Source organism: Panthera tigris, chromosome B1, assembly GCF_018350195.1.
Source record: "Panthera tigris isolate Pti1 chromosome B1, P.tigris_Pti1_mat1.1, whole genome shotgun sequence".
In the NCBI taxonomy this organism is placed as follows: Eukaryota; Metazoa; Chordata; class Mammalia; order Carnivora; family Felidae; genus Panthera; species Panthera tigris.
The window spans coordinates 51,550,296-51,569,321 of NC_056663.1; the positions used below are offsets into that span (position 1 = coordinate 51,550,296).

Here is a 19,026-nt window from a genome sequence, read left to right on the forward strand (position 1 = left end):
CTATGCTCTAAATCACTAAAATTTTTAAAAAGAATTTATAAGAGACAAGAAAAAGACTGTTGAAATATTAACTATAAAATAAAATACAACATTTTTCATATGATATGGAGCAGATGCAATGCCATGGCTCAACAAATCCTATGTCATATTCCTCCTTCCTGAGTATATGACCACACTTTGTCCTTTGCAGCAGGTGGCCTATGTGACCAGCTCTTTCCAATGAAATGTGAACAGATATGGAGGCCTCAAGTTGGAACAGTAGAGTCAATTAAAACAGCTTGGACCCCTTAGTCACCACTTAAATGACAATAGCCCCAGAGGGTTGCCTGTGTAGGTGAGAAATAAACCTCCATTGGACTAAGCCACTGAGATTTGGGAGTTATTTATCAATGCAGCCTAACCTAGCCTATCCACACTAATGCATGACATAAAAAGGAGAACAACAAAAATAAAAATATTTTTAAATTACATGGAAAGAAAGTACTCCAAATTTTTCTAATTTTTCTTAGGTGATGGTACCTACAGGTAATTAAAAAAAACTGGCTTTATATATTTTCAATATTCTATCATGTAATACATTATTTTTAGTGGAAAAAAATTAATTTTATTTTAAAAGCCCCAAAAGTTATTGGTGAAGGGATAGACACATAGATGAATGGAATAGAATAGAGAATTCTAAAATAGACCCACACAAAGATCTCCAACTAGTTTTTGACAAAAATGCAAAATGAGAAAGAATAGTTTTTTCAGTAAACAGTCCCAGAGCAATTGGGCATTCGAAAGGAAGGAAGGAAGGAAGGAAGGAAGGAAGGAAGGAAATTAATCTCAACTTAACCCTCATGTCTTATACAAAAATTAACTCAAAATCACAGACTTTAATGTAAAATATAAAATAATAAAGCTTTTAGAAAAAATAGAAGGAAATCTTTAGGATCTAGGTAAAAGTTCTTAGACTCAAACACATGATCCAGAAAAAGAAAAATTGATTAAATTTAACTTTATCAAAATCTAAAACTTCAGTTCTGCAAAAGACCTCATTAAGTAGATGAAAAGACAAACTACAGAATGGGAGAAAATACTTGCAAACTACATGTCCAACAAAGAATCGTTATCTAGAATATATAAAGAAACCTCAAGACTCATAAGGGAACAAAGAATCTGATTAGAAATTGGGTAAAAGACATGAGCAGATACTTCACCAAAGAGGAAATATGTATTGCAAATGAGCATGTGAAAAGACGTTCAACACCATTAGCCATGAGAAATCTTTACCTACCTATCAGAATGACTAAAATTTTATATGCCCACATTGCTGATGGGAATGTAAAATATTGCGGCCACTTTGGAAAACAGTTTGGCAGCTACTTATAAAACTAAACAAGCAGCTACCATAAGACCCGGGAATTGCACTCTTGGGCATTTATTCCAGGGAAATGAAAACATAGGTTCACACAAAAGCCTTTACATAAGTGTTCATAGCAGCTTTATTTGTAATAGCCAGAGGCTGGAAACAACTCAGATGTCCTTCAATGAATGAATGCTTAAACAGACTGGTGGTACATCTATCCCATAGAATACTACTCAAGCAATGAAAAGGAAACAAACCATTATTGATGCACACCACAAATTGTGAGGCAAAATGTTGCATATTCTGACTCCATTCATCTTCCTTTCTTGAAATGGCAAAATTATAGAAATGGAGAACAGAGGAATGGTTGCCAGAGTTAAGGAGGAAAGTGGGTGTGGCTATAAGAAGGCAAAATGAAGGATCTTTGTGGTGCAGGATATGTCTATATCTTGACTATATCAATGTCAATATCTTGGCTGTGATAGTGTACTATAGTCTGATGAGATGTTACCATTGGGGAAAATTGAGTAAAGACTATAGATCTCTCTGTATTATTTCTTACACCTGCATATAAAACTACAATTACCTCAAAATAAAAGACTTAATTTTTTGAAGAGTTTTTAAAAGTCCCAAGAGGGAGAGTGATCAAAATTTTCACCATATGTGGCAAAGACTGTTAATACCCATTCTCCCTTTCTTCTTACTCACAAAATCCTAAATATTGGAGGCTGCAATATATCTAATTAATAAAATGACATTTCCTAAATTCTTTTTTCAGGTGGGGATGACCAATGAGGGTTTTTTTTAATGTTTATTTATTTTTGAGAGAGAAAGAATGTGAACAGGGGAGGGTCAGAGAGAGGGAAACACAGAATTTGAAGCAGGCTCCAGGCTCTGAGCTGTCAGCACAGAGCCCAACATGGGGCTCGTGAGATCATGACCTGAGCCAGTCAGAAGCTTAACTGACTGAGCCACCCAGGCACCCCAGGATGACCAATGAGTTTTATGCAGAAGTCATTTGGAGGAGTTTCTAGGAAACCTCTCTCAAGGGTGCTAAGACATTTTCCCCCTCACTCCCTTCTCCTTCCAGATGCCTGGAATGTGTACACAATGACTACAGGCACCATTTTGTCATCGTGATGGAATCTAATACTAAAGATAAGAGATAGAAGGAGCCTACATGCCAATGGCCACGGAACTACCATACCAGCCCTGGACTGCTTCTGAGTTTTTCAGTTAAGCCACTGAAACTTGATTTTCCATCATTTGCAGTCAAATATATATGTGCTACCGAAGTGAGCATACCTGCAGTCAAATGTAATCTTACTTGGTGCACCATACAATTTACCACATCTCTCAGTGCCTCACCTCCCCCTGTCCAGTCCCAAACATTCCCATCCCCACACAGAGGAATGGTGACTTGGCTTGGGGCTTAGTTGTGCTTAAGGAGCAAGAGGAAGTCTGCAGAATTGAAAAACCAGAGATGGCTTTGATTCATTTACGTTAGAAAACTCTCAAGAAACTTAAGAAAAACAAAACTAATCGGGTAGTTAAAAGTAAGAGAAAAATGGAGAGTAGTACTGGCTAAAATCAAGAGAGAAAAAATTTGGAGGGAAAACTAGGAAAAATCAGGAGGGAGGGGAAGATAGGTGAAGATCTGTTGGATATTTTGCTATGAAATGACCCCTTGGGGCTTCTTAGGGAGGTTTTAGTAAATAATTGGCTTTGGAAAAAAATTTTTTTAAACATCAGAATGAGTTTCTCTGATTCTACCAGTATGCTGCAAAATGCCAACAGGCAGCTCAAGTATATTTTGGTTATAAAAGAATTGTCTATGTGCCCAGGGTCCCCTAAATTAAATGCTTAGTAACTTAAGGGAAAGATAAGAAGAATGCAGGGTGCTCTTAGGAAGCACAAGCAGGAGAACATCTACTCTAGCCAAACCATGATCAACTTTTAAAAATTACAAAAATATTTTTGAAGAGGAATGTCACAGACATTCTATTTCTCTCTTTTAATGCAGAGCTTCAAGCAAGACACAGTGAAGCTGATGGTTACATGGGTGCAGTTAAATTTTGGTTCTTTTCCCCACTTACTAGTTATTTATGTAATTTTGGCTAAATTAACTAGTAGCCCAAGCCCCAGTTTCCTCGTCTGAAAAAAAAAAATAAAAATTACCCCAAGTTCTACATGAAAGCATAAGTTTGAAAATGCCTGGCACCCTGTAGGTGCTGGATGTTAGTTCTTCCACTCTTCTGATGGTTCCTAATCTGGCTTCTGCCATAGGATGATGGGTAGTCTGCTATGGGCTCCCCAAAGACCCGAGGATCAGTGATGAGAGACACATTCTTGGCTTCTCAGAAAGGAAGGGAAAGCATTTAGATTAGTGTCTTGGGCAGAGGGGAACAGTGTCTTTCCATCTGTCTCTTTTGCCAGGTAATAAGGTAACAAAGAGTCTGGAAAAAGCTGGAATGTGATCCAGTAATCCCTGCACAAGGAAAGAGAAGATCCTGGTTTAGCCAAGAAGCTAATGTGAGTGCTGGAAAAACACTCCTTTCTCGCCTGGGGGCTTGCTGGCTACTTCTCACCTGGGCAGGTGGTGGTAGGTGACAAAGCACCCAGCTCCCAAAACATGTTGATGGAGTCATGGAAATTCAGAGAATGGAAGCAACTGGTATGTTACAAGAAACTGATTTACAAAACCAGAGCAATAAAACTCTATAGAGTCTGTCATTCTGGCAAATGTGGCCAAGAGTGGGTGGGAGGAGATTGGGAGATGATCAGAAAGGGTAGCAGAAACTTCCAGCATCTGTCAACAAGGGGACATGTTGCCAGGGCATGTTTGGGATGTGAGAAGGTCATGTGGGTTCCTGAGAGCATCCAGCCCAATTCTGCCCTCTGGGAAAGCTTATGCTCTGCTCCTTGACCTTCTTCTCCAAGAAGACCCAAGGTCTATTCAAGGTCTAGGAAACTGGACTGCTCAGAACTTGGACCAGGTGACTGAGATGCTGTCTCACTGGGGTAATGAGGACTCAGAGATTTCACACCATATCTCTGGACTTCTGATTTCTTCTCCAAAAAATGAGGAGGCTGGACAAGTTGGCCCTTAAAGACGTTGTCCATCCTGAAAGTCTATGACTCTACAAGAAGCCAGTGGCTCTCCTGAATTGTAGCCTCCAAAGAAAAGCAGCCCATAGCAGACCATCCCTGTGCCACCCTCTGCTCTTTGAAAGGCACACAAGGCCACACAGGTCTGATTCACCCCTGCTCTCAACTAAACAGAAAAATGTAACAACTAAGAGTTGACTGGGTCAAGGTGAGCTAATAGCATCTATAAACAAAGACCACCTCTCCCTCTCTAGCTTCTGGCTGGTTCATTCACCAGTCTGGGCCTCAGCCTTTTCATCCTTTTTCATTAATAAAATAAAAACAAAATCCCTTCCTATTTTGTAGGCTTGCCCTGAGGATGCCATGAAGCTGGTGAGTAGTGGGAGCTCTGGCAATGCCGTAGCTGTAGTTCTCAAACCTGGTTACATGTAATAATCTACCTAGAACCCGACCTCAGAGATCTCTACCAAACTGGCACTTTTCTAGTGGTTCCTGTGGGACTCTAACATATAGCCAGGAATTAGAACCACTTCTCTCCAACTCTGAGTAAATACATGTTATTGCTAATAAAAGATGAAAAAGTCAGCTGAGTAGTTATTTAGCTTATACAACACTAACAACCCATTTGGCTGATTTTTATATTAATGACCATTTATTTTAACATTGGATCTCTTGGATTTCTTTTTTTTTCATTTTTTTAATGTTTGTTTATTTTTCAGAGAGGGAGAGAGAAAGAGAGTGCAAGCAAGGGAGGGACAGAGAGAGAAGGAGACACACAATCTGAAGCAGGCTCCAGGCTCTGAGCTGTCAGCACAGAGCCTGACACGGGGCTCAAACCCACAAACTGGGAGATCATGACCTGAGCCCAAGTCAGACACTTAATCAACTGAGCCACCCAAGCACCCCTGGATCTCTTGGATTTCTATAATGTCTTAAATTATTGTGGGAATGAAGAAATACACAAATAGAAGAAATAAAATCTTAGATTAATTTCTGTAAAGCTGTTCTCCAAACCAGTGGTTCCCAAACCTCAGTCTTCAACACCAAATCATCCAAACCACCAGAGGTTTTGGTTGAAGTCCCAGATTTTCCAAACATCACTTCCTAGAACTGAATCCAAACCTTTGAGGGTGGGAATTGGTATGAGCCATCATTCTAGGTGATTCTGAAGCACAGCCAGGTTAGAGAATCACTGCTAACACATTCTGGGATGGGCACATCCTGCCAGGAAAGAAAGCCTCCAGGAAGGGAAGCAGTCATGTGCCCTTGAGCCTTCAGCCTCTGCTGACTGGGTCTCCATGTTCCCAACTATAAAACTATGGGCTCTGGAAGTACTCAGAAACATAACCCACAGGCTGTTTCCCACTGTTCGAAGGAGTGCAACTCCCATGTCACTACCAGGCCAGGTGGAGGACACATTCATTATTGGTCACCAGTGCAAGATTCCATACTGTGAACCCAAAAGGCAACTGCTGATGTGGGCTTTCTCCTCCTTCCAGCTTGCATTTTGTCTCACTCATAAAGCCTGGATTCCTTCAATACCCTGTTGGCCACCCTGCCCCATCTTCATTCTGTCATTCAGCAGATACGGACTACACCCCAGGCTGGGCATTGAGGCCACCCCAGAGAGCATGACAGGAGACATCCTGCACCTCAGAGCTTAGAGCCTTATCTGGAGACAGGAGAGAACCAGGCTGGGTCAGGAGAAGCAGAGGGTGCATCAGACTCAGCAATGTCACTGGGAGAGCCTGCTGTAATGAGGATCTCATAACACTAGCACCTGTTTACGTTACACTTTCCCTGACAGTCTGATCCCCACACAACATGTGGGACCCACCACTATCATCTCCATTTTGTGGTGGGAAAATGGAGAAGTTTAAATACATAAAGAGATTTAAATACATAGAGACAGGCAGAAGCTGTGAAGGGAAGCTGGGGTTTGAATCCAGAAGCATGGACACCAGTACTGGTTTTCCGAATGGCTAAGTATCTTACCTGTGTGTGCTGTGTAAAGATATTGTCTTTCATTTATTAACCTAGTAAGGATTTTGCATACCTTACTAGGAGCCTTGGGAGCATGGACCCAGAGAAGAGGCGATGCAGGCTCTAGAATTTCCAAGGAATCCCGAGTCCCCAGTATGCACTCCGGGTGGGGCACATCCCCTGGTGTCTCTGGACTCCTCATCCCCTAGGAAGGAGTGTCAATGGAGATGGGCCAGGGCCAGCCCCTCTAATGTCCAGGGCTCAAGGTGGAGCCTCTGTTACCTGCATCTACAGGTGGCAGGTGTGGACAGAGCCTTGGACGTAGACAGGAAGTTGGAGTTCTAAACCAGCTCAGCTACTTACCAGCTATGTGGCTAGGCAAGTGACTTAACTGCTCAATGCCTTACATACAAAACAAGGAGACATGCTTTCCTCAGAAAGTGCTAGGAAGGTTGCAATGAAAATTTAAAAATGGGTGTTGAAGCCTATTATGGTATGTATGCTCTTAGGCACTTTGCACCTATTCTTCTCAAATGACAGCCCTCAGTGGTTAGCCCCCTTAGGTACTGCTTCAGCAGAAGGCAGCTTGGCCCTGGGCTACATTTCTTGCAAGGTAGTGTACCTCCAATGATGCATCTGTGCAAGCCCAGCCATAAAGTCCTGGTCATCTTGCCCCTAGTCAAGGAAGCAGTCAAGAGCTGTCTACTTTCAGAACTCCCTGCAAAATTGGTTGAGTCTCCACCAAGACTCCATGGCAACCCACTTCTTCCTCTGCCAGTCCTATTTCTTCCCTCTAAGGGCACCTCCTAATAAACCTCAGTACCCTAACCTGCCTCTCAGATTCTGCTTCCCAATGAACCCAATCTGTGACAGCTGAGAGCATATTTTCATTATTGTTGCTGCTATCAGTTTTTTTTTCAATTGTGGTAAAGTACATATAACATAAAAGGTACCGTCTTAACCATTTTAAGTGTATAGTTCCATGGCATAAAGTATATTCATATTGTTGAGTGGTCATCACCACCATCCACTCACAGATCTCTTCATCTTGCAAAACTGAAATTCTGTCCCCATTAAATACGAACTCCCCATTCCCCCTCTCCCTAGCCCCTGGAAACCACCTCTCTACCATTTCTGATAGAACCACCTTTTTTGTCTCTGTGAATTTGATTCCTCTAGGAATCTAATATAAGTGAATTCATACAGTATTTGTCTTTTTTATGGGTGGCTTATTTCACTTAGCACAACATCCTCAAGTTCATCCATGTTGTAGCAGGTGTCATAATATCCTTGTATGTATATGTATACCGCATTTTCTTTATGCACTCATCCATTGATAGATACTTGAGTTGCTTCCATCTTTTGGGTATAGTGGATGCTGCTGCTTTAAACATGAGTGTACAAAAAGCTGTTCAAGACTCTGCTTTCAATTATTTTGGGTATGTACCCAGAGGTGGAATTGCTGGATCGTATGTTGATATTATGTTTAATTTTTTGAGTGACCGCCATGCTGTTTTCCATAGTGGCTGCACCATTTTGCATTCCCACCAACAGCGCACAAGAATTCCAGTTTCTCCACATCCTCACCAACCCTTGTCATTAATTGCTTTTCAATGTAGGCTTCCAGGCCTCCTCCTAGAGGAGCCATGTTTTTTAAATGCCTTGGGCAGTTTCACAACAAATAGATTTGAGAACCACAGTTCTGAAATCTAGTAGCCACACCATCCTGCTCCTGCATGGATCTGATACACATCTCCAAAATTTTAAAACAAATCACAAAGAATGGTGTAACAAGCATGGACCCTGATGTCCAAAGCCCTGGCTTCTTTGTCTTATTTGAAGTGACCTCCATGTCTTTGCCAGTAAAATGAGACCCTCAAAGCAGAAAAGCAATAAGGTCCATCTGACTCTTGTGCTAGAGCTCCAGGTAGGATCTCATTTAGAGAAATCATTTTTGCTGAGCATGGACAGACACTACACACACAGGGGAACTGGACACAATCTTCCACCTTCTCAGTGTTTATCTTCCTCAACTCTGCACATATCTCCCCTAGAGACACCCCTGGGGATCTCAACCTCACAGCTTTCCTATGTCACTTACTAAGGGTTAAGTGGGGAGCTTCAGGAGCAAGAGCATCCACCCCATGGTCAGAAGGAGCCAGGACAGTGAAGGCTGTGGCCAACCACTCCCATCCAGGATTTGTTTCCTTTCAGAGCTGTTAGCCATCCCTGAGCCTAGACAAGAGTCTGTTCCTTAAAACAGAAACCTGTTGGGGGGGGGGCCTTCCCTTCCCTCAGAAAACCCTTGGATTCACTACTCCAATGGGTTGACAAAGCTCTTACAGAGGAAGAAGAATGAGATTTTAAAATTCCACAGACATGACTGTCTTAGAATGCTAGCAAAATCTATTCCACTATGAAAGCCTTCACTTTCCCCAAACCTGCTTGCTGACCAAACTACTTTAATTGTGGCAGTTAGAGTATCTTTCTTAAGCACTTAGGTGTCTGTCAGGCACATGCTCTAAGTACTGGCACTATGCTAGATTCAGGAGGACACACCACACACAGTAGTAATGCTGCAGTGCTGATTTGTGAATTCTCAGGGTCCAGCACTTTGCCTGGGAAAGACTCTGTGGCCACTGAGTCTGTCCTTCTAGATCAGTAACCTCCCTGCTGGGAAAGGGGGATGGATTGCTCCCCTGACTCCCGGAGAGCTCCATTTCTCTTATGAAGGATGGCAAATACCTGTTTAAACTTCTTTTTGATATTCTGGTGAGGGGCCTTCCTAGCTGTGCCCCAGGTACAGGAAAATCTCATAACGTTGTGGGGAGGTGCGCAAGTAAAGCCTTATGGACATGACTGTGATTGGAAAGGGACATTGCTGGTCACCTCCTCTTTCACACTTGCTGACTTTCTCACTTGCTGACAGAGGCTTGATTGGGTGACCACATGTTTCATGAATCTCTTCCAGCCACAGAGGTTGAATATTTGACTAGTCTAAACTAATCATGTAATTCCATTTCCCTTGTCAAAGGACATGTGATACCACCCTGGCCAATAACAGGCTTCTAAAAAGGTTTTTTTTATATACATTAAAAAGAATACAAGTCAGGGATTCGTCTCTTCATGCTTTTGATTGTTGTATGTGGATGTGAGTTTTGGCACTTCTACAGCCACCATGTGACCACGAGGAGAAAGCCAAAAGAATTCTAGAGTCTTAACTTGGTCAAGCCATTGAATTAATCGACCATGAAATCACTCTGCCTCTGGGCAACAAAATCCTTAACTTAAAAACACTTTTAGCTGGGAATTCCATTTCTTGTAGCCAAAAGCATCCTAACACAACAGTGGCCCAACATGGAGCTTTGACCAAAGGATCCAACAGGACACAAGGCAGCATCAGCAGGGTATTAACTACAAACCTGCATTATCCACATGTAGAATAATGAGCTACCGCATGACTTGGCACATAAAATAAACTCACTGAGCACCTTGTCATATTATGGATGAGGAATCTGAGGCTTAGGGAAGTTATAAGAACCAAATTCCGTAGTTCTTTATATTTCATAAGTTGCTTTTATATTGGTCATCTCACTTAATCATTATAAAAATTACTATTATTATCTTCATTTTATAAGTGAGTAAGCTAAAGCTGATGTGGAATATTAAACTATTAATAGTTACATTGTGTTTTATAGTTTCATGCAGTTCTTTGCTCATCATAATTTCTCTAATTATTACCTTTAAATCGAATCTGTAAGGTAGAGGTTTGTAAATAAAGAAACGGGCTCAGAAGGGTCAACTTGGCCAAGCTCCGCTAAGGTCCAAAGCTGTTCTTCCTACATCAGTGACTCTCACAGTGCAGGCCCTGGACCCACAGAGTCAGCATCACCAGTGAATGTCTTAGAAATGCAAATTATCAGGTTCCACCCAGACTCACTGTATCAGAAACTCTGGGATGGAGCTCAGCAATCTGTGTTTGTTTACTAAGACCTCTAGATGATTTTGGTGCACACTTATATTTGAGAAGTGTTTGCTTTGTACTACAGCTGTCTCTTCAGTGACCTGTCCAAAGTTATCCTTCAGGTTAGCCAGAGGTCTTGGTCAAGGGCCAAGTGTTCTTTCTAATACAAAAAGTCAAGGCTAAACTGAAAAAAGAATATGGACTCCAACCATAAAGATAAAAGCTAAGATCACAGTTGATCTCAGACTATAAAATCATGAAGCATATGCTATACTATAAGTAAAATATTGCCCTTCAACCTTGAAGAAAATTATTTTAGGATCAATAAGCAAAGATGATACTGTTGTATACTGTATACATCACATGATCGACTCATAGAACTTAAAACCCCAACTAGTGGGATGGCCAAGATCCAACCAAAGGAACTGAAGACTGCAGAAACTGATCCTTAATGAGCTGGTGAGGGGAAGGCAGACTATAATATCAATCACCTACTATGCACCAGACATTTGACAAATGTGATGTTGTCTCATCTCAAACAATCCCTCTTGGTAGATATCACCCTGCCATGTAAAGTACCTGAGACTCAGGAACTTAACTAGCTCGCCCAAGGTTCACCCAGCTAATGAGGAGTGAAATCATTGTTCAGATAAAAGCCTGGTTTCCTCCAAACTCTGAAATATTTTGGCTATTTCACTTTATTGTTGATTATGCTGCATCTGGGAGAAAAGCTTTCAAAGCAGCCCACACTGAGCACCAATGTCCTATCTGCAGCTGAGAGATTGGCTAGGTCCTCAGTTAGGACCCACTTACCCCTCTTTGCTTCTGAATCCACCCTACTCTGTACTCTGTGCAGGTGGTCAGGGAGCATCACGCTCATTTTTATAACCCTCAAATTGCCTAGCACAGGGTTCAGAACAGAACAGGTGCCCTTAAGTGTTTACTGAAAACATTCTCAGATACTGCTGTTGAGGCACAGCCCTGAGCTTCTGGAGATGATGGTATTGGAAGGAACAATATCTTCCCAGCATGTCTACTATGCCTCAGGCCACTGCTGGACAAATGAACCCTTGGTCTGAGCAACAGTGAAAAAAATCTTTCTGTTCCTGTGTGGTTGGATTGTATCAGCCCAGCACCTCCTGCAAGCCACAGGGTGGTTGCTCAAGAGATATTGTTGACAGATTGATTTACCGACTAATTTATACGACATACTTATCCAATGACATAGGTATCTTGGAGGGAGTTCAGAGGAAAATAACCAAGATGATTAAAGGATTGGAAAATGTGCTTTACAGGGAAAGGTTATGGGGACTGGGGTTATTTAACTTGGAGCTGAGAAAGCTGCTGAACACTGCATGCATAGGCTATTGCACTGGAAAGAAGGTATGGCTCCTTGACTCCATCCTGCTAGCTTTCCACCTAGAACACCAAAGCCCAGAGAGCAGGGGTACCATGCAGTCAGCAGGTCTAGGTGTTGTGACCACTAGTCCAGTGGTCTCTCAGCAAAACCAGGTCCCCTGCATACACATGCATGCATACACATACATGCATACACACACACACAAACCTATGTGCATACACATGCACAAACACACAAACACCCAGTCACATACACACGCATTACAGGCATGCACACACACAGACACGCACATATAGACATGCATACCCACACACATATACACAGACATACGTTTAAGCACGTTGGTGCTGAAAATGGCAACCAGCTCTCCTATTTTCCCCAGCTTAGATAAGGAAAGCAGACCTGTCTGAGACCACCATAATAAGAGGATTTCTGGATGATGTTTACATATCTAAGAGCATAAACAAAGAATAATGCAGGTTATACTTCTCTAGAAATTTCCCAGAGCAGAGGATATTCTCACTGTCTGAGGTGTACTTCTGGGCTGTGGGAAGGAACCAGATGCCCTCCCGGGCCTCCTTCATGGTTACACTGCCAGAAGGCAGTGGTTCATGCCCCCTTGCCTATCACTATGGAGTGGACCTCCTTCTCCAAGTAGAGGATGAGTCTGCAGTGGGGTGGAGCCCAATGGGAAGGTGCAGAACTGAAGCACAGAGATAATTAGTGTCAGTCACGCTGGACTTGGCTGAGAGTCTGCCCTCACTGGCTGTGTGCCCTCTGCAAATCACCCAGTTACCCCAAGTCTCAGTCTCTTTGTCATTAAACCTGGGACAGGAGGATGGCATTTGCCTCAACCAGGGATGACTAAAAAGAGCAACAAGGAGGAAAGAGGTTTGAGGCAGACCTGGGTTTGACTTAGTGGTGCTTCCACAATTTAACATCTCCATGCCCCATTTTCTTCTGTAGGAATGGGAGCAACGATGCTAACCCTGAAGCCAGTAGAGGAAATTCAATAATGTAATTCCTAGGGACACCTGACCCTTTTTCCTGCCAATCTCTATATTCGCCCTGGCTCTTTATAGCCTTCTCTTGAAGTCTTGGCCCTCTGAGAAGCAAACATGGCCCCTGAACCACCCCAACGTGGGCCATCCTCACCCTGTAGGAGTGGAGGGGCAGCTCCCCTCCACCCTAAGAGATTGAGGAGGGTCCTCAGGAGGGATTTCTCCCTCTCTGGCTCCAGTGACTGCATTGTTCACCCCCTCGGTGCAGGTGGGAGAACCAGACAGGCTATATAATATTAACATCCTGTAAATTAACGAGCAGGAACCTGAATCTTAGCAGCACCGTGTTTAAACATGACCTACCACCAAACAGCCCAGCAAGCTGGGGGAAGAGAACCAATCTTGCATCACCACATGCATCCTGCTCAGGATGTCCCTCCCAGAGTCTCAGGCTGAAACACCTCCCTCATGGCTGTGACTTCCCAGAGCCAAAATACTCTACCCCTGGGGAGGCTGACCCTAAGAGACACAGACCTACTGAGACTCAAAAAGACTCACCATCCTCTGCAGAGCAAAAGAGCATGGCCAGCTCCTCTGAGCCCTCTGAGACCCCAGGGAAGTGGCCAGTGGAGGAAAGTCAGACCACTGTGGATGCTTGCCCCTCTCTCTGAAGCTGATTCAGCCTCCCCGGGGCCACAGGACTAGTGGCCTTCTTCTGTACAGCCCTTGCGGCTGCTCTCCTTGGCTTAAGAGCCCAGAGCCCCAGCCCCACAGAGCAGGTGACCTACCTCCTCTGCTTAAGCAGACAGTCCTTTTGCATGAAAGCCAGACACCCAGCAGCTCTCCTCAGAACAAAACTGGATTATGACAAACTGAGAGAGGATTAGTGGAGGACACCATCTGCAGAGAGAATAATTAGCTTAGTGGGTTACACAGATTGTTCCTGGCCCTCTGCCCAAGGCTGCACTCTTCAAGACTGTTAAACACAGCCCCCATGGGCTTTCAGGGAAGCCCTCCCAGCACCAGGGGCTCCCACCTGATTCCAGCTGCTTGGGTAGGCCATGAGCAGCCTGTGCTGACAGGGAGTGCTCCATGGAAACACAAGTACTGAGCTGGAAACACCAGGGGAGAAATGGTTAGCTGATTCCCATCTCCCTGAATAAATCAGAAAAGGAAATATGATGTCATTGCAAGAGATAGGAATTCGGTATATGAAGTCCTAAAAGAACCATTTGACAAGTACACATATCCATCAGCTGTTTTCTGTACCAATGCTGAATAACCAGTTTCCCCCTTGTAAGACCCTACTTACTCATTTTAGACTGAAGTGGTCATTTTGGCTTTATGTTGACAACACTTCTGGTGAAATTTTGAAGCCTGGAATTATCAAATCCTCTCTCTCTCTCTCTCTCTCTCTCTCTCTCTCTCTCTCTCTCTCTCTCTCTCTCTCCCTCCCTCCCTCCCTCTCTCTGAGGGCAGGAAACTATTCTTTCTTAGAAAATTCATGTTTAGGTTCAGGATTGCTTAGAGGCAGGAATGAACTATGTAACTTGAAACTTGGTGGTTTCCTCAATGGAATTTAATGAGGTTAAAGAGTCACCTGCAGAAACAACTGGAACTGATAATGAATTGCCATCAAGAAACAAAGACTTAGCCAATGTGTGTTCAATATAAATATGATTGATCAGTTCTACAAATGAAATCACTCAAGGCTTGCTTCTGGCTGACAGATACAGGGTTTAGTCCAATTAGATGTGCACAGATGTGTGTTACAGAGTGGAGATCACTCTGTATTTGAAATATAGGTGTATTAGTCAAGATCCTCAAGTGAAATACAACCAATAGAATATTTAGAGATATAGATATGTAGAAATAGGTTATGGGGGATTGGCCTTTGCAGTTATGGAGGCTAAAAAGTCCCACATCTGCAAGCTGGAGAGCCAGAAGGACTGGTGATGTAGTTCTTTTTTTTTTTTTAATATGAAATTTATTGTCAAATTGGTTTCCATACAACATCCAGTATTCATCCCAGCAGGTGCCCTCCTCAATACCCATCACCCAGCCCTCCCCTCCCTAATCCCAGCCAGAAGGCCTGAAAACCAGCTGATGATGCAAGTCCCAGCCTGCATCCAAAGACCCAAGAACCAGGAGAAATGATGTCCAAGGTCAGGAGAAGATGGATGTTTCAGCTTATACAGAGAGAAAAAAATCACCTTCCCTCCACTTTCTTCTTCTGTTGGGGCCCTCAGAGGATTGTATGGTGCACACTCACATTGGGGAGGACAATCTGCTTTACTGAATCTACCGATTTGAATATGAATCTCTTTCAGAATCACCTTCAAGACAAGTCCAGAAATGATGTTTTAGCAGCTATCTGGGCATCTCTTAGCCCAGTCAAGTTGATACATAAAGTTAATAGTCACGCTGGGCTTGCCCAGGTAATTTTAATAAGAACAAATATTGTCAAATACAATAGTCATTGGCTGAAATCCAGATTTTTTTATGCCAACTGTAGAACATAAGAAGCACAAACACATTTCAGATGGTATGTATTGGTTCATTGAGTACCCGAAAAGTGTACAACATTCATTGATATTCAGTAAATGCCAATTCATCTACCCTATGAAGTAGATATTATTATCATACCAATTTTTGAATGGAGAAACTGAGTCCTGGAAAACTTAGCTTTCCAAAAGACATTTGGCTGGCACGCGGTGGGGTCAGAATTTGGATCCAGGCTGCTTGGCATCAGCCTCCATGTGTCTAACCACTACACTTTACTTTTTGTGGGGAGAACAGCATAGGCCCAGAGAAGGAATTATTTTATTAAAGGAATAAGAAAGAGAATGAAGTGTCAAGAAGGGAATGAGAAGAGTTAAAAAGCAAGAGCGTGCAGAAAACCAAGAAAAGAATGTTTCAAGTATGGAGGAATCCAGCCAAAGGCTGTTGAGACATCAAGGAAGAAAAGGTGGGGAAATGAATGGCCCTAGTTGCTGGCAGTGCAGAGAGGCTTGGTGGCTTCACAAGAGCTACTTTAGTAGACAGGTGAGAGCAGAAGATAGACTGTATGTAAGAGCATGGTAGGCAAATAGAGGCAGTTATTGGGAAGTTTGCAGTGAAAGGTAGGAAAGAGAGAAGATGGTAACCAGAGGAGATGGCCTGTGTGTGCCTGAAAACAGAAGAGATAAGCCAGTGTGGGGGGACTCAGAGAATGCAGGAGAGAGGAGACAATGAGTGGAGAGTGGGGGGAGGGGGGTCACAGCTCATTATGGGACTTGGGACTGGCATGTAAATTCAGCCATTCAGACACAGAGTAAAAACTTCAGCAGGTTTCCACATCACCCAGACAAGGAAACCTGTAGCCTCTGGACAGTCATCACTCCCAAGAGTCTTGTCTCTATGATTTCCAGCAACCCAGTAAAATTTGGGACTCTCTAGTCAACCTATCTTTCACCTTTGGCATTGTTCATACCACTCTGTGTTTTCTTTTGCATTTATTCTTTCTTTCACTGCTTTGTCTGTGCTGGTGCTTGCATTGTGTCTTCTGAAATCTACATCATCAACCTTTTCATGGAGCATCGCCTCTGCTTCCTTGCTGTAACTGAAGCCCAACCCTCCTAATCTCACCACTTCCTCTGCAGCCCTTGAGGGAATGCTGTGTCACCTCTCACACCTTCCTAGGAATGGAACTGGCTTTCCACAAAAACTGCTATCCCACCATTTCTCACTGTCATACAAAGTCCCTTCTCCCTTTGAAGGGCTTGCCATTAGGCTTAGCTACTACCCACCACTCCTCATTACTATCATCTCATGGACTCACTCTGTCTTCCTCAGTCCTGGGGAATATGGCACCCAATGATGCAGAATCTCCCTTTCTGCTTCATTCCAGCCAACATTCTCTGAGATCTAGATGTCTCTGTCACACCCAGCCCACAAGCTGGCTTCAAATGCCCTTGACTCAATACTCTATGTCTATACCCCACATCACCAGCTCACTCCCATGTCCATTCCCAAGGTCTTCTCTCCCAGACATGCTTGGTTCTGGAAACCTCAACTCTAAGATGTCAGTCTCAGGCCATGGCCTTCTATCTCTGGCTCTCTTCCTCTCTTCCCCCTACTACAAGTGTTCTCCATGCTCAGCAGAACTTAGTCACTCTCCTCAGATTCCTTTGCCCCCTTCCTACCTCTGGATCACTTTGTACCCAGCCCAGTGCCCATGGTACATTCTTTCATCCACTGTCTTGCTGATCAATCCAACCATCTCCTTCTTCTTTTCCACCCTCAGGGGTTGGAAGCTCAGCTGAACTTCGTCACTCTCCTCAGATTCCTTTGCCTCCTTCCTATCTCTGGATCACTTTGTACCCAGCCTAGTGCCCATGGGACATTTTTTCAACCACTGTCTTGCTGATCAATCCAGCCATCTCCTTCTTCTTTTCCACCCTCAGGGTTTGGAAGCTTCTGGAGGAATTCACTCATTCCAGTGGATTGAAATTTCTGCCAACTCCTGGTATCAACATTATCTGGGCATCCAGTGCTAATCCTCAGTACTTCTATATTTCTCTGGTCAGGTCCAGTCCTCACTCTATCTACTCCAAACCATCACCAATTTTTCCAGGTCACTGCCTCAACAGACTTCTGACCAAGATAATAGGAGCTGGGCTTTTTGTCCATAGGATTAAAATCATTCCTCTGCTACTTGTCCCTCTCTAGGCATTGACCTGTTTTTACTCCCTCCTCTCCAAGAAAGACCCTCAGGAAAGCTTTAGACCTGGACCAATATGCATTCGCCAAGTGTGGTAAAGTCTTTGATTGAATTATGTTTTCCATAGCTTGGGTTTAGGGGATATAAGGCTATCCTTGTATCTATCACTGTCCTACTCTCTACAGCTATTCTTCCAAACCTCTGCTTTCCCCACCTGCCCAAACCCCATTAATGCCCCCTCACCCTTAGCAACAACATCATCTGTGCCCTACTATTGTAAAGTAAAAATCAGAATGTGGTCACTTTGTTCTCAAATACGCAGTTAAACAAGTTCCAACCCCATCCCACATAGATAGGAAACTCAGTACCCTTCGCCATGTCTCTGAAGGGATTCGGGGGACTAGAACTTTCATCTTCATGCACCAGAATCTCATTTACTGCTGCCAAATTCCCACTCACTGAGTAGCTTTTGATTTGTTACTTTTCTCTGTCCTACATTGATCTTAATTTCTTCATAACCAGATCATTGTGCATACTAGATGTCTGTGAGGTAGGGGGTAAAGATGAGCAGTTCAGATTATGTCACAGCCCAATGAGGAAGGACAATTTAAAGTGACTCTGGTACATCCCTGTATGCCAAAAGGGATGTATGCCTTGGTCCTCACCCCTTCCCGCCAGTGAGGACTTTTCATAGTGGCCCCTCCTCTTGGACACTAGTTTCCTCCATTGTTCCCTCTTTCAAATTCCTCCTTGGAACTCTCCAGATTCCTCACCTCTTCTACCCCTAATGCTTTGCTATTTCTTTTTCCCCAACAAATGTTTTATTATCCTCAGGCAAAAAGACTTTGTTGTTGGGGCAGGTGAGATCAGTTGCTTACCTAACTGCCATGTCTGCTTTCTTCACTGCCAATAGGACCCCACTTTTTGAGGCTGAATATTGAATGTCCTGTCCACTTCTTATGCAAAGCCATTTATGTGGCCTTCTGCCTTCTGCTCCAGTATTCCCCAAGAGCTATCTTGGCACAACCAAAGAAGCCAATTAAGTTATTCTAAAAAATTTCTTCCCAAGATGATCTCTCCCCTGGCCCTAAAGCTAACTTCCACATCTGTCTCTCCCACATTGAAGTTAGGGTCCTGTTGTATAATGGCCCTTCTCAACTTTCTATCATGACCCCACACCTCTACCTGTTCTTTGTTTCATCATCCACCCACTTCTCTTGACCTAGAGGGAGAAGTGGTCCCCAACCTGGCTAATCTACCAGACTCCATCCTCTTTCTCTGCCTTGACCCTCAGTCCCCAGTTAGTCCTGCTCTGTCTCCACAAAGTCATTTTCTTCAGGCATCCATCCCTGTCTGGACTGGGTGTCCCTCCTCTCCTCCTGAGTGCTCTGCCCTTATCTTCAAACAGCACTATTGTGATTGGTCTGCTCCTCTCCTAGACTGGAGACTCTGTGAGGACAAGGCCTGTGTGTTCATTCATTCAGTTAATATGTGTGAAGTTTCTGCTCTATGTTAGATGCTGTTCTAGGGACATGGTCCCTACAGTGAGCAGAGCAAAGA

At 43.5% G+C, this 19,026-nt stretch overlaps 1 protein-coding gene across 1 annotated transcript in view; it reads right to left on the minus strand.

Annotated features, from left to right (window-relative positions):
• Positions 1-19,026, minus strand: part of RP1L1 (RP1 like 1) — a 65,035-nt gene that overhangs the window by 36,477 nt on the left and 9,532 nt on the right. Inside the window, exons 4-5 of the mRNA XM_042984741.1 lie at positions 13,801-13,876; positions 13,553-13,664 (exon numbers count right to left, since the gene is read on the minus strand). Coding sequence (XP_042840675.1) covers positions 13,553-13,584 — 32 coding nt within the window. The 5' untranslated portion in view covers positions 13,585-13,664; positions 13,801-13,876. The remainder of the gene's footprint in view (positions 1-13,552; positions 13,665-13,800; positions 13,877-19,026) is intronic.